Source organism: Mytilus galloprovincialis, chromosome 13, assembly GCF_965363235.1.
Source record: "Mytilus galloprovincialis chromosome 13, xbMytGall1.hap1.1, whole genome shotgun sequence".
Taxonomy (NCBI): Eukaryota; Metazoa; Mollusca; class Bivalvia; order Mytilida; family Mytilidae; genus Mytilus; species Mytilus galloprovincialis.
Window position 1 is genome coordinate 55786639 of NC_134850.1, and position 13685 is coordinate 55800323.

The following is a 13685-nucleotide window of genomic DNA, read 5'->3' on the forward strand; positions in this document are numbered from 1 at the left end:
AGAATACCTTAGCTGTATTTGGTAAAACTTTTAGGAATTTTGATCCTCATTGCTCTTCAACTTCGTACTTTATTTGGCCTTTAAAGCCTTTTTTTATTTGAGCGTCACTGATGAGTATTTTGCAGATGAAACGCGCGTCTGGAGTAAATACAACATTTAATCCTGGTATATGTGATGAGTTACCTATGATGAGTTTATTTACCATGTATTACTTTGTATATTACCATAATTGCCTTAAATTCCTTGAAGGAAATTAAATTCAGTTTGAACGTATTTGCCTGTAACATTTCTTTATAAACAGACTGTACATGACAATTAGGTCTGTTAGATTATTAAAACGATACATTGATTCCAATACCATTTTAGTAAGTGTACTTTAACACTTTATCTTTTTATTTCTTTTCCTCGTCTGAAGTCATGTCTTGTTACTAATTGAATCAACAGATAATAATAAATTGAGAAAATGCCTGTTGTACTTAAATTAGCTATGCACTTTACAAAATTTAAAATCATCTTACAAAAATTTGGACATGATAATGTTTTAAAAGAAAGTTACAATCATGGCTTAAGTGCAAACGACAATTTTATAAGTAATATGTCTCACAGAAAATTCAATTTACAGATTGGTGTCAGGCTCTCTTTTGTAAAAAAAATAGTGATTGTAGTCTGCCTGTATTGTTATTAAACTCTATTGAAATAGTGCTTAAATGAATTTGTCGTTCACTGTCATATATGTCATATATGTTTAGAAAAATATAAAGGCTAAATGATTTCCTAGAAAATAGTGTCAGGAAGAAGAAAAAGAAACATTGCATTTTCAAAACTTAAAATTAAAAAAAAAGGAAAGAGAGAAATTATCATTTAAAAAGATTATGTTTTGTTGTTGATTCTTTGATAAATTCTCCATTTTTTTTAATCGAAAATTTCGTCTTGTAACACAATGAGCATAAGTGATATGGGTTATAACCGTCAGAATTAATGTATTAGTTAATTGGTACAAAATGGTTACGTGTAAAACATGAATAAGAATGAGGAAGAACTTAAGATTTAGAAAATCTCATCAAAGATATCAGCCTAATAGTTGTGTTCACCAGACGCTAGCTTCGTCTTCAAATTAAACGACCAATCAGTGATGTGTGAATCCAAAAAATAAATTACAAGATAAAGTACAGGGCTAAAGAGCATAGAGAACCCATAATTGCGAAAAGTTTTGCGAAATACATTTTAAGCTATTTATTCTTCGGATAGAAAATTCTTAGTTTTCGAAAAAATTCAAAGTTTTTTTAAACAGTTAATTTACCAATGTTAGTACCATAAAATGACAATGTATGTCAACACAGAAGTCCTGACTATTGGGGTAATGATTCCCTCGAAGAAAAAATCTACACCAGCAGTGGCATCGACACAGTGATAATAAGAAAATATCGTAAAGATGATCAGATAGTATTGTGACACTGATTCTATGTATACTAAGTGCATATTTTTATCTAAACATCCAAAACAACTAAAACAACTGTATCTCTTACACAATTAATCTTGATGTTGAAATGCATATGTTGCTCAGAAAATAACAAAAGGAGGCAAAAGATACCAGAGGGACATTCAAACTCAAGCAAAAAGACGTAAATAAATTGACCATGGCTAAAAAAGAAAAAAAAAAGATGAACAATACTACTCAAAACACAACATAAAATAAAGACTGCGGGAGGAGGGTGATCTCGGGTGCTCAGGAAGGGTAAGCAAATCCTGCTCCAAGTGGAATCCGTCGTGTTGCTCATCTTAGTACAAACCTGGTAATAAATCAAATTTAGGAAAAAGGGACGGGTTTGTATTTACGACATTATGAGCTTATCCGTTTTCATCTGTGAAACGGATATTCCATAACTGTCAACCAACTTGTTATTGGCTTCCGTAAAACTGACGACGAGATGGTTTCAACTTCACCACTTGGGACTCTTGGTTTGATAACATACTTGTGAGCAGCAACCCAACAAACCATTGGAATTTATATCATACATGGAAAATAACAGAAACAAATCATGACCATTTGTCAAGTTATTTATTGTCACGCCAACTTGGTTCAACCTAGCATTTGAATGTTCCTCTATATTCAGTGGTTCAATTGTTCCTATAGGGAAATAGACATTCCATAATGGTTAACTAAATCTAGAATGTCCGAAGAGATAAATTAAACTTCATCACTAGGAACTCTTCGTTTAATAACTTCATTGTTAGCAGTAACCCTTAAATCAAAAGGCTAAATCAATATTCATATTAATTTAGTGGTAGAAAAAAGTGCTAACTACTGGCATGTGCTGGTGAAACCCTAAGGTTCGAAAATGTCCACCAGCAGTGGCATTGACCAAGTGTTTGTAAAAACTCATACCTTTTTTATCTTCTTACAAATGCTTTAGATTTTTGAATTGTAGGCACATTTGATAGATGAGCCACATGTCATTATAGATGGCTACTGACCTTGGCATTTGTTCTCAAGTTCAAATAATTAATTTTTGATATTTGGAACATATCACCCTTTTTTTGTTTTATCCATCAAAACAGGTCATTTATATTTGAATGGCTTGGTATCTTGGAATTCATGTTCAGGTGATTTTTTTGACATTTTTGTTTAGGTCGTGTCGTTTCCTTTGAATGTTGCTTTTGATACAAGGAAAGCAAGTGCCCCATCCCAAGATGAGGTAATGTGTCATGTTTTATTAAAGATGACTTTGACGTCAGTCAATTAATTTTTGGGATATTTTTTTTTTAAGTGAAAGCATAACATTTTTATCTTAAGTTATACATGATTTTTTTAATAATTATTATTTGGTTTGAACTAGCTGTCTGGGAGAGTGACTTTTTTTCGATTTTAGGGATGTATAAATACACTGCTAAGTCAATTCTATGATTTTCTGCTTTGTGAAGATCAGACAAGTTAAGCCCTTTTCAACTGATTGTTAAGGTTTGTTGTTAGGTTGAACTGTTACAGCACTGTCCAAGGTTAGGAGGGGGTTTCCACCTTCAAGCATGTTTAACACTGCCACATTCTATATGTGCCTGTCTCAAGTCAGGAACCTGCAGTGCAGTGTTTGTCTCATGTCTGTAATATTTGTTTTTCTTAAATTGTTTCATTATAAATTAGGCAATAAGTTTTCTCAATTGAAATGTTATGTTTTTTATGTCTGAGCCAACTATACGGTATGGAATTTTCTCATTGAAGTCCATATAGTTGAAAGTACTGCTTTCATCTACTTCATTTGAACTTAAGTGGATAATTGTATCATTGGCAATTAAACAGCATATCCTCTTTTTTATATTGTCCAGCTTAATATATTGAATACACACCTGTCGATTGTCAGTAACTTCTGATTGTTTTGGCGATTTTTATCATTAGAGTTGTTGTTTCATTGACATATATCCTAAATATCTTTTCAATCACACTTGTAAACATCTGCACACAAAGTTTGAATATCAGGCTAATGATATTATTCATGATAGAAAACATTGAAGAAATAATTTATAAGCTAGTATAAATGCATGTACTAGCAATGTTATGTTTTACAATGATATGTGTTAATAGTTCATCCCATTTTTAAAACAAATTGTATACAAACAAATCAATGTTTTGAAACTGAAACCCAAAAAATTCAGTTGCATACATTTTGTTGCAGAATCTATGCATGTTGGCTTGAAGTTGTTTTTTCAATGAGTTGTGGATTAACATAATGTGTGACATGGACACTGACTCAAGATGGATTAAGTGATTACCATGTAGTGCTGGACTGTCAGGCCACACAATAAATAAATTACAAAATTGATACATTTAACTTTATAGAAGAACTTTAGAATTAAGTGGAAAATTACTTTTAATATTTAACATGTTAAGAAATTGAGATGTACATTTGTATGTTACATATTTTTAGATTTTTAGTTGTTTCAAAATTAAAAAAAAATGTTATTAGATGTTATAATATATATATATTGCTTCTCAAATTGTTCATCTAGAGCATCTGATTAAAATTATTCCAGAAACAAGTGAAAACTGTAAGTTTGATTTTATTTGTTTTCATCATTTGATTAGCAAAATACAAATTGTGTTTTTTTTCTGTGCTAAATGCATGGTCATCCAATAACATGAATAATGGATAAATATGAATGCCTGTATAAACATGATAAATTTTATATGTCATAAAAATTTTACTAAAATTTTAGCATCCTAAAATTAAAAACAAAAATGTGCACATTTCCTTAAGTTCATAATTATCTATTATGACTAAAAGCTAACAAACGACAATAACATCAAATGGATGTTTTCAGCGGCGACAAGATGTAAAGAATATTACTGACTAGGTGAGATTTCAAGTCTACCCCTCTTTGCATTGACTGTATATCACGTTGAATACCACCAAACATAATAAGTTCACCACGACCCTCAGATAAAGAATAAAATATTGTTTCATCTGGAGCATCTATTGAAAAGCTTTCATCTATAGGTCGCCAAGTCACATGACCTTGTACAACCTCTGCAATGTCAAGTACATGTAAATGCATTTGTGAATGTGGATCTCTACGCCGTGAAGACGTTGCATTCTGAGCCTCATTATTTCTACTTGGTCCGGTATGTTTTTGCTTTGTTTGCTGTGCCATGTTTTCACGCAATTTTTCTTCCATTTTTCGTAGAGCTTCCAGTTGTTTTTGTCTATTGCTATTAGCATTTGGACGTACTGAAGGAGAACCAGTCCGAACACTTGAGGTTGATTCCATTGCACTTAACTGTAACTTTTTTTGTTGTTCAACATAATTTAAGACTGCACCTAATTTAGAATCTGGCTCAGATGGCTGTAACCTTGAACGACCTGGTTGGGAAGGTTGCCTAGATGAGTCATTTTCTACAACTGAAGGTCGTTTAAATTGAGGTACACTTTCCTCATCACTTTCTGTGCTTGAACTGTTATACCTCTGGTCCCCGTAATGAGAAGGGCCTGGCATCCTGTGTGAGGGTCCAGCTTCTTCACCACCTCTATCTGACGGTGGCATTTCTCTTTCCACTGGTGGCACCCACACTCTATTTTGTTGTATATTTTCCACTGGACGTAAGTTTGGACTGGGTTGTGATGTAGGTTTTGATACTGATTTTGTTGGTTTACTTAAAACTGTTATCATGTTACCAATCTAGAAAAAATAAAGCTTGAAATGTAATACTTTTTAATGTTAATTTGCATAATAAATTAAGGCATGTTTATTATTTTGTGGATATACAAAACAATTTACATAATGCTTTGCATAATTTCTGTGTCAAGCAAATTGATACCCTTGCTAGACCCATTAGTATTATGTGAATGACTTATGGATACAAATTGTTCCTGGTGCATGGCAAATATTAAAGGTACAAAACCACTAAAAGCTCTGACTCAATGTCTCAAGAGTATTAAAGGTACAAAACCACTAAAAGGTCTGACTCAATGTCTCAAGAGTATTAAAGGTACAAAACCACTAAAAGGTCAGACTCAATGTCTCAAGAATATTAAAGGTACAAAACCACTAAAAGGTCTGACTCAATGTCTCAAGAGTATTAAAGGTACAAAACCACTAAAAGGTCTGACTCAATGTCTCAAGAGTATTAAAGGTACAAAACCACTAAAAGGTCTGACTCAATGTCTCAAGAGTATTAAAGGTACAAAACCACTAAAAGGTCTGACTCAATGTCTCAAGAGTATTAAAGGTACAAAACCACTAAAAGGTCTGACTCAATGTCTCAAGAGTATTAAAGGTACAAAACCACTAAAAGGTCTGACTCAATGTCTCAAGAATATGCATATGAATTCAATTTGTTTGCCAACAGTCTATAACAAAGCTTTTTATGAATTGCTGTGAAATATGGGACTTGCTCATTATTGAAGGCTGTACAGTGACTATAGTTGTAAACATGTACATAATTTGAGGTCTGGTGGATAGTTTAATTTGCAATCATACCACAACTTTTTATTTTATATACAGGAAGAGACAAACAACAGTAATACAACATGAGGCATAGTAATACCAGGTAGCTTTAAATAAAACCTTCATGTGGTATAAAAAACATTTTTATATTTACCTTGCAAGCTGGATGACACCACAGCTGAGGTGCAGCACAGTCTGTGTTATTGACCTTGACCTCTGTCCATTCCCAGGGATCCTTGTCCATGCTTAACAACCACATGTCATTAAATATCTGAAATAAGAAAATAAAGAGGTCTACAACTTGATCACATCTTCTTTTATTCGTATTTATAAAATTTCAATCAATTCTTCTATTTCTTAAACAGGACATTTGCATCTGTGTTTGCCTTATTTTCTTATGAAAGAAAGTTGGTTTTTTATTTCAATCTGAGTTTGGAATGAGGAAAACTTGTTAAAGGTGTTTAGAAGTCAAATGATTTTATTATATTGTATTAGGAGAAACATGACAAATTGAATGTATGTATACTAAAACATAGCTTTGGAATTCTATTAGTGCCCCTTTCTGATTCACATCACCCTTAGAGTATGTACAAATGATGTAGTTCCACAGTAATCATGTAGCCTTGTTTTGATAGCTGATCAAATACAAGTCAATACTTGGGTAAGTACAGAAGTGAAAATAACTATACTACAAACATATATATACTTTTACAAACTTGATCATTTTATGAAATTTGCTTTTCTTTTTATGGCCCTTTTGGTTATATAGCTCCTAGTGTTTATATTTTTTTTATACATCCCAAGCTTTCAAAGTTAAGGAGTAAAACTTTCTGGTGAAGTTAAATCCAGAGAAGTGCATCTGTTTCACAAACAAGAAGTGCCATTTTCAATTACACCAATCTATATTGAGTACATTATTTTACCTGATTAGGACCTCCACAACCACCTATCACTAGTATATGCTGGTCATCTACTGTCACCTAAAATCAAATCAATCATTACAGAATCAATTTCTAAAATAGAACAAAAACTTAGATCCTACAGAGCATGAATTTGATTGACTACATCAAAATGATATTCATTCTGATCATTGAGTTATACTATCTCCTGTCCTGATTCAACCAAAACTTATAAAATAAATAACTATAGAACTGCTGAAAGTTAACATATAACACATAACCAATGAACAGCACTAAGGCAATTACAAACTAGGGCATTAATTTTCTCTTTACAATTACAAACTAGGGCATTAATTGTCTCTTTACAATTACAAACTAGGGCATTAATTTTCTCTTTACAATTGTTTAACATATGTCTTTTCGAGGCCTCTTATGTCTTGCTTTGTATATAGGTTAAGCTCATTGTTGACACACCTATAATTGCTAACTTTAACATTATTTGGTCTCTTGTGGGAAGTTGTCTCATTGGCAATAATACAAAATCTTCTAAATTGTATATAGAATATGTCCAATGCACCCATCCTCCTCTCTGGATCAAAACATTTATTTTGCTTATACTTTTGAAAGTTTACATCACAACAAATAAGTTAGAAAGTAAGTATTTTTTTTTTATTATAGTGACATGTGTAATCACATTTCAGTAAAGTACAATATATTACATACACAATAAAATACACCCGACCCATTGGGTCTATAAGTCACTTTCAAATCATAAAACGTAATTCTTTTATCACAGATTTCAAACAAAATAATGAAAAGTAAAATTAAGCTAAATTCAAAATAATTAATTAATAGTGACAAATATGTTTGTGTATATATGTACTTAGTTCCAAGTTTTCACAACCATGACTGTCATGACTGTCACTTAAATAGTAAAGGATATTTTAAACCAATCAACATTAATCATCATCCATGAGGTGTGTATGTGAAGCAAAATTCTATCCAGATGAAATATCATACGGCTTTTAAATGTTACAGATGATGTTATAAATTTTTTGCCAGAGGAACATATTTCACTGACACTGTGAGATATTTTCCATTCTTTATTTTTTAAAGTTTTTATCTGATGCAGATGACAGTGAGTAAACTGTACATACCTGTGTCTGACCAAATCTGGGACTTGGTCTCTTATTTTCTGTTACTATTTTCTTCCATGTTAAATCTATAAAATCAAATCGCCACAAGTCATTTGTTCTGAAATAAATAGTTAATATGATTAAAACTTACATGAAATTGTCTCTAAGGCTTTATTGGGTTTTTTTTGGCAACTGGATAAAAATCTTTAAGATCAAGGTTGTGTAATAGGAGTCAATAAGGAGTGCACAGCACATTCTGTTTTTTTATTACATGTAAAGCCAGAAATAGTAAGATGAATGCATTTCTAAAAAAAATATTATATAAGATCATCTTCTCATTATTTTTCTTCTAAATTCAGTCATTTACTTGTGTTTATAATGACATAATAATGTGTTTCCCAATATAATCCTTACAACATGTACAACCAGAACCATGGTTTCTTTTAACATAGAGGATAAGGGATTAACTGATGACGATACAAGAAACAGTGGACCTTCAAACAGAAGCATAATACCTAATATATATAGTGTCCTTTTCAATTAAAGCTTAATGGCCTGCTATAGATTACACAAGGAACACATGATATTCTCCAAACAGGAGCATATAGTGTCTTTCACAGCACATGTTGCCTGCTGAATCGAGAATTACCAACCCGATACCAGGAACACTGGACCCTCCTAATAGAAGCATAGTGTCTTGGACAATAGAAGCTGAATGGCCTGCTGTAGGAGATGGGATTGAGATAAACTTACCCTATTCCAGGCACACTAGAGCCTCCAAACAGAAGCATAGTATCTTTGACAATAGAAGCTGAATGGCCTGCTGTAGGTGGTGGATGTTCTCTAGAAATACTGGTCACTAGGTACCATCTGTTGACCTCTGGTTTGTACATATGTAATTCATAGAAAAATCCTGCAGCCTGGAAAAGGTGAAACATCAAAATCTAAATCTTTTTTAAATTTTCATTTGATGACAAAACAATTGGTATTTGATTTAATACAAATAAACCAACACTGAAGCCTGAAATTTACACATTTACTGTCATGTCTACTCAAATACTTGCTATTGAAAATGACCTTTCAAACCAGATACTATGGATTCAATTATTTTTGTGGGTGTCAATTTTTGTGGATCAAGGAAAACATGCACGTTTGTGGATACTTAATTTTGTGGTTTTGCTGAAGTCTACATACATGCCTATAGGAAATTTGTCATTCATTGAACATCTAATTTCTTGGTTCACCTGTACCCACAAAATCCACAAAAACTAGTATCCAACAAATAATAATGAATCCATAGTACATTGGTTTTCCTCATTGTTGAAGGCCTGACTGAGACATATATACATTTTAGTTGTTAATTTCTGTGTCAAATGGTATCTAGTCATGCTTTGTGGAGAGTTGTGTCATTGCCTCAGTCTAAACATATACATCAAGCACATGCAAATTTTATTTTTGAACCAACATAAAAAAAAAATCTGAACATGCTATAAGACAAATATTCATACTACAAGTCAAGACTGGCCGACCATTAATACATTCTAATAAAGAAAGAATTACCAACAATAGATTATTTTCATATGAATAGTTTTAAATTTGCACACCAATCTGTAGCTTTATAAATAGCTTACATACAACAAAGTATGCTTTTTTGTATTTCCTGATTTTTTTCGAATTCGTTATAACCCACCTGGTGTAAGGGATAAGGAGTAGGATGACTCCATCCACCAAATAATACCAAGCTGTCCTTATATACCACCATACTGGAACAGGCTTTAGGTGATGGATAGGTTCCTGCAACAAAAACATTTATTATATGATTAACAAATGATTAAAGATGTTCTCTTTACTCCTTGGCTAAAAATGTAGTAAATCTTCAATGATAAATGTTATATTTATAGTTGGAAAAATAAAGTCAATAGTGTAGGCCCCTTTTTATTAATCCTTGCAGTTCAACATTATATTAATAATTACTGTTAGTTGCTCATTTGTAGTTCAATCATAATTTTTTCATTTAAACTTATTTTCAATATCAAATAAAACAACATTAACAAAAAAAACATACTTTGACTTTATAGCATTGAGAAAATAAAACATACTATTCTAATTTCCCCATAATCAATGTAACCATGTGACACTGCTACACGACCCCATAGGCCAAAACAGCTTGTAAAATCCAAACTTCTACATAAAATTACCCATTGCTAATGGCCTAATCCATTCTCTCCTTGCCAGGTCAAACCTCCAGAGGTCATTAAAGGTCGTGTTCATTGATGTACATCCACCAAATACATACAATGACTTGTCATAATAACAAGCACAATGGGAGTATCTTTCTGTTACCCGTATGATATCGATCTCTGGTGCAATTTTTGTCCATTTCACTTTACTCTCATATACACAGTTTTGAAAGGTCTGTCTTAGTTGTCTTGTCACACCTTTGATATAAAAAGATTATTGTTGACAATATGGTTAGTAAAATTGAGAATGGAAATGGGGAAACCCTATAATTGCTTACATCTAATTCATTTGAACTTTGGTGGATAACTGTCTCATTGGCAATCATACCACATCTCCTTTATTTCAATATTGACATGATTGATAAATCATCATTTTTGTTATTTTAATCTATTTAATAATTTATGGCAATACCTGGCACATCAAAACACTGATTATACAGTTAAATGGAATGTGATCTACATTGTACATGTTGTAGCTCAAAAAAACTTTCTTAAGGATTGTCATGATTGTTAAAATGACAACAAAGATTCCAATGAATTCAAAATCAATATGAAGAAACATTATATTGTCGCCCTTCACTTTATTTTATTATCTTCTATACACCTTATCCCTATTTCAGACCTGTCAACCAAACTTGATAATAAATTCAAAAAGTATTACAAAATTCTTCATGTGAAAAATTATTAGGTGTTAAAATTGACAACACACTTAACTGGAAAAATCAAATTGACCAAGTTTGTGCTAATATATCATCCAGAATATACCTTCTTTCTAAAACAAAGAAATTTTTAGATATAAATGCAAGGAAAACATATTATTGTATAGCAATATAATATTTCCAACAGAAAGTAACCAAAAGTTAGCGTGCAATAAATTCTATTATTGCACTAGTGCAATAAATCTTCAAAATTCATGACGTCATCAACGACGAAATCTTAGTTTAAACCATTTTTTACTTTCAAATATTATATTGCTATACAATAAAAGGGTTATTGCATGAATATTGGGGAATATTGTCCCTCGTAGAATATATATTGCACTCGCAAGCTCGTGCAATATAAAATTCTACTCGGGACAATATTCCCCAATATTCATGCAATAACCCTATATTACAATGGGTATATTCTTCCCTTAATTGACTACTGCTGTATTATTTGGGGTGAATGTAAAAATGAAGGGATAACAAGAATTTTAAAACTCCAAAAAAGGGCAGCAAGATTAATTCTAGATGCAGATCCTTTATCCCCCTCAGCCCCCTTATTTAAAAAACTTGGGTGGATGACAGTTGACAATAGAATAAAATACCACAAATATTTACTTCTATCATGTCTATATAAATGTATGCGTATGGAAGCACCAATGTACATGATGTACCTAGTTCAAAAGTTTAAACTGGAATCAGATAATAATCCTTACTCCTTAAGAGGTGTCACTCAAGGTAATCTGATAGTTCTTTAGCCAAAAGCTGAACTATTTAAGAAATCCTTTGCTTATTCTGGATCAGTTTTATGGAATGGACTACCACACACAATGCGTAAAGCTCAAAACACTTTTACTTTTAAGCAAAGTATCAAGAAGTACCTAACAGAACCCTGATAAGAAATGTTTGCTACAATGTATTTGTATATTTTTTAATTTTTTATTTTCATTTAATTTTTTGACTACATGTATACATCTTAAACAGCATTATATCTTATGTTAATAACAATACATTGAACTACAAGAGTGTAAATTAACTATGTGTAAATATCTGTTTTGATTGTATTGTAATTTGTATGTGAGGGCCTCAGGGAAGATTAGTTGTGGACATCACTGAAATGCTGAATTTCTCTTAAAATTTAGATGTCATAATACAAAATATCTGACAGATTTTCAAATAGCGATAAGGTGTATAGAGATTAGAAGCTGTCTGGATGAAGGTTCAGGGTTATTGCATCTCGGGATCTATTCATTATAATACCCATGTAAATATAAGTCTGAAAAATAACAGTTTCAGAATTATATGGGTTGAAGTCCCCAATTACGGTAGAAAAATCAATAAAAAAAAAAAAAATCCGGAAAATTTCCCAAATTTTTCATTCTACATGTTCTACTAATGAACTCAAAATCGTTAACTTTTTTGTCAGATATACTTCCATTTCCGGTCTTCTTCCTTTTCCGGTCTTGTTTGCATGAGACTTTGAATAAAATGTATATTTATTAACATATCAACAAATATAGGAAGGAATTCAACACCCATTCATTTTTAATAATTGTTTGATATGGAAAAAACTTTACCTGGATAACAGCGTTTCTTTGTTTACATTGAATATGACGTCATAACTTAAATAACGTCACAACTAAACAGACAGCAGAACCAATATCGGAAACGTTACAGTATTTCCGTTTCTTTTGCAACCGGAGAGCACGAATTTCATTACAAAATTGCTTGTCTCCACCGGGACTCGAACCCGGTACCTCTGTGTTACAAGGCAGCGCGCTAACCGACTGAGCTAAAGAAGTACTTCCTTAGCTCAACCACTTACGGCTGACTAAGTATCTACCAAATGTTCTAAGGGAAGCAATCCCGTCACACTTTTATCAACATGTTTGAATTAAAAAATAAACAATACAGACTTCGTCCCCATTCACAGGTAATGCCTGCCTCATATTAAAAAGGCTTTCATTAAGGATGAGGAAAATCGCAATACATATTTTCGAACATCCTGGCACTTGAAATTTCTAGGAGGTGAAATTCTCGGGATTTTACCTCAAACTCTATGGGAAAATACAATTTTTAATTCCAATTTAAAACCAAACGGTAAAAGATATCACAAAGATTTTTAAAACACATGTCTAGTATGATAAGGAGATTTGAAAAAACGATCTCAAATTTTATTTTAATGATTCAACAAAAAATAAATTGAGTTTTAAGTTTGTGTACCTATATATGGTAAAACCCGAGGATTTGCCACCGCTTCAACTCCAATATTCTAATAGATAAACACAATCTAATTATCTGATTGGTCAATCTTCAGATGTGATGCAAGCATGAAATTATGTATCGAAGTCAGGTTTTATAAATTAAGGAAATAATCTTTTAGTTTTATTCATGTTATTTTTACCTGCAGCTAACCGGTACCAACGACGACAGACAAGCATGCATGACTTGACATCACGATATGGTGAAACCTTGGATAAAATAAACTCTAATATTTCTTCAGGCAGATCATCAATATTCACATTAGATGAACAAGTGTCGAAATCCATTTCCATTTCCAAACATATGTAAGGAATTTGGCTAGCTGTACAAATGCCAAACCTTGTAACATAAGATGCATGAAAAGTAATGAAAAGCTCCGAATGAAAAAAAAAAGAAATTTCGGACTTAACAAAACCCTGACAAAAGAAGAACCGACTCTAAAAGTGCGATTTGTTATTTGAATATTGAGGGTCAACTATTGATGGGAGATACTCAATAAACATTAAAAAA

At 32.0% G+C, this 13685-nt stretch overlaps 1 protein-coding gene across 1 annotated transcript; it reads right to left on the minus strand.

Moving 5' to 3' along the window:
• Positions 1 to 4037: 4037 nt before the first annotated feature.
• Positions 4038 to 13530, minus strand: LOC143057147 (F-box only protein 42-like). The gene is made up of 8 exons (XM_076230387.1): positions 13318 to 13530; positions 10171 to 10410; positions 9663 to 9766; positions 8726 to 8892; positions 7994 to 8090; positions 6861 to 6917; positions 6092 to 6208; positions 4038 to 5169 (listed from the first exon to the last, which is right to left on the minus strand). The coding sequence occupies exons 1-8, from the start codon at positions 13466 to 13468 to the stop codon at positions 4297 to 4299; spliced, it is 1806 nt and encodes a 601-aa protein (XP_076086502.1). The 5' UTR covers positions 13469 to 13530; the 3' UTR covers positions 4038 to 4296.
• Positions 13531 to 13685: the final 155 nt, after the last annotated feature.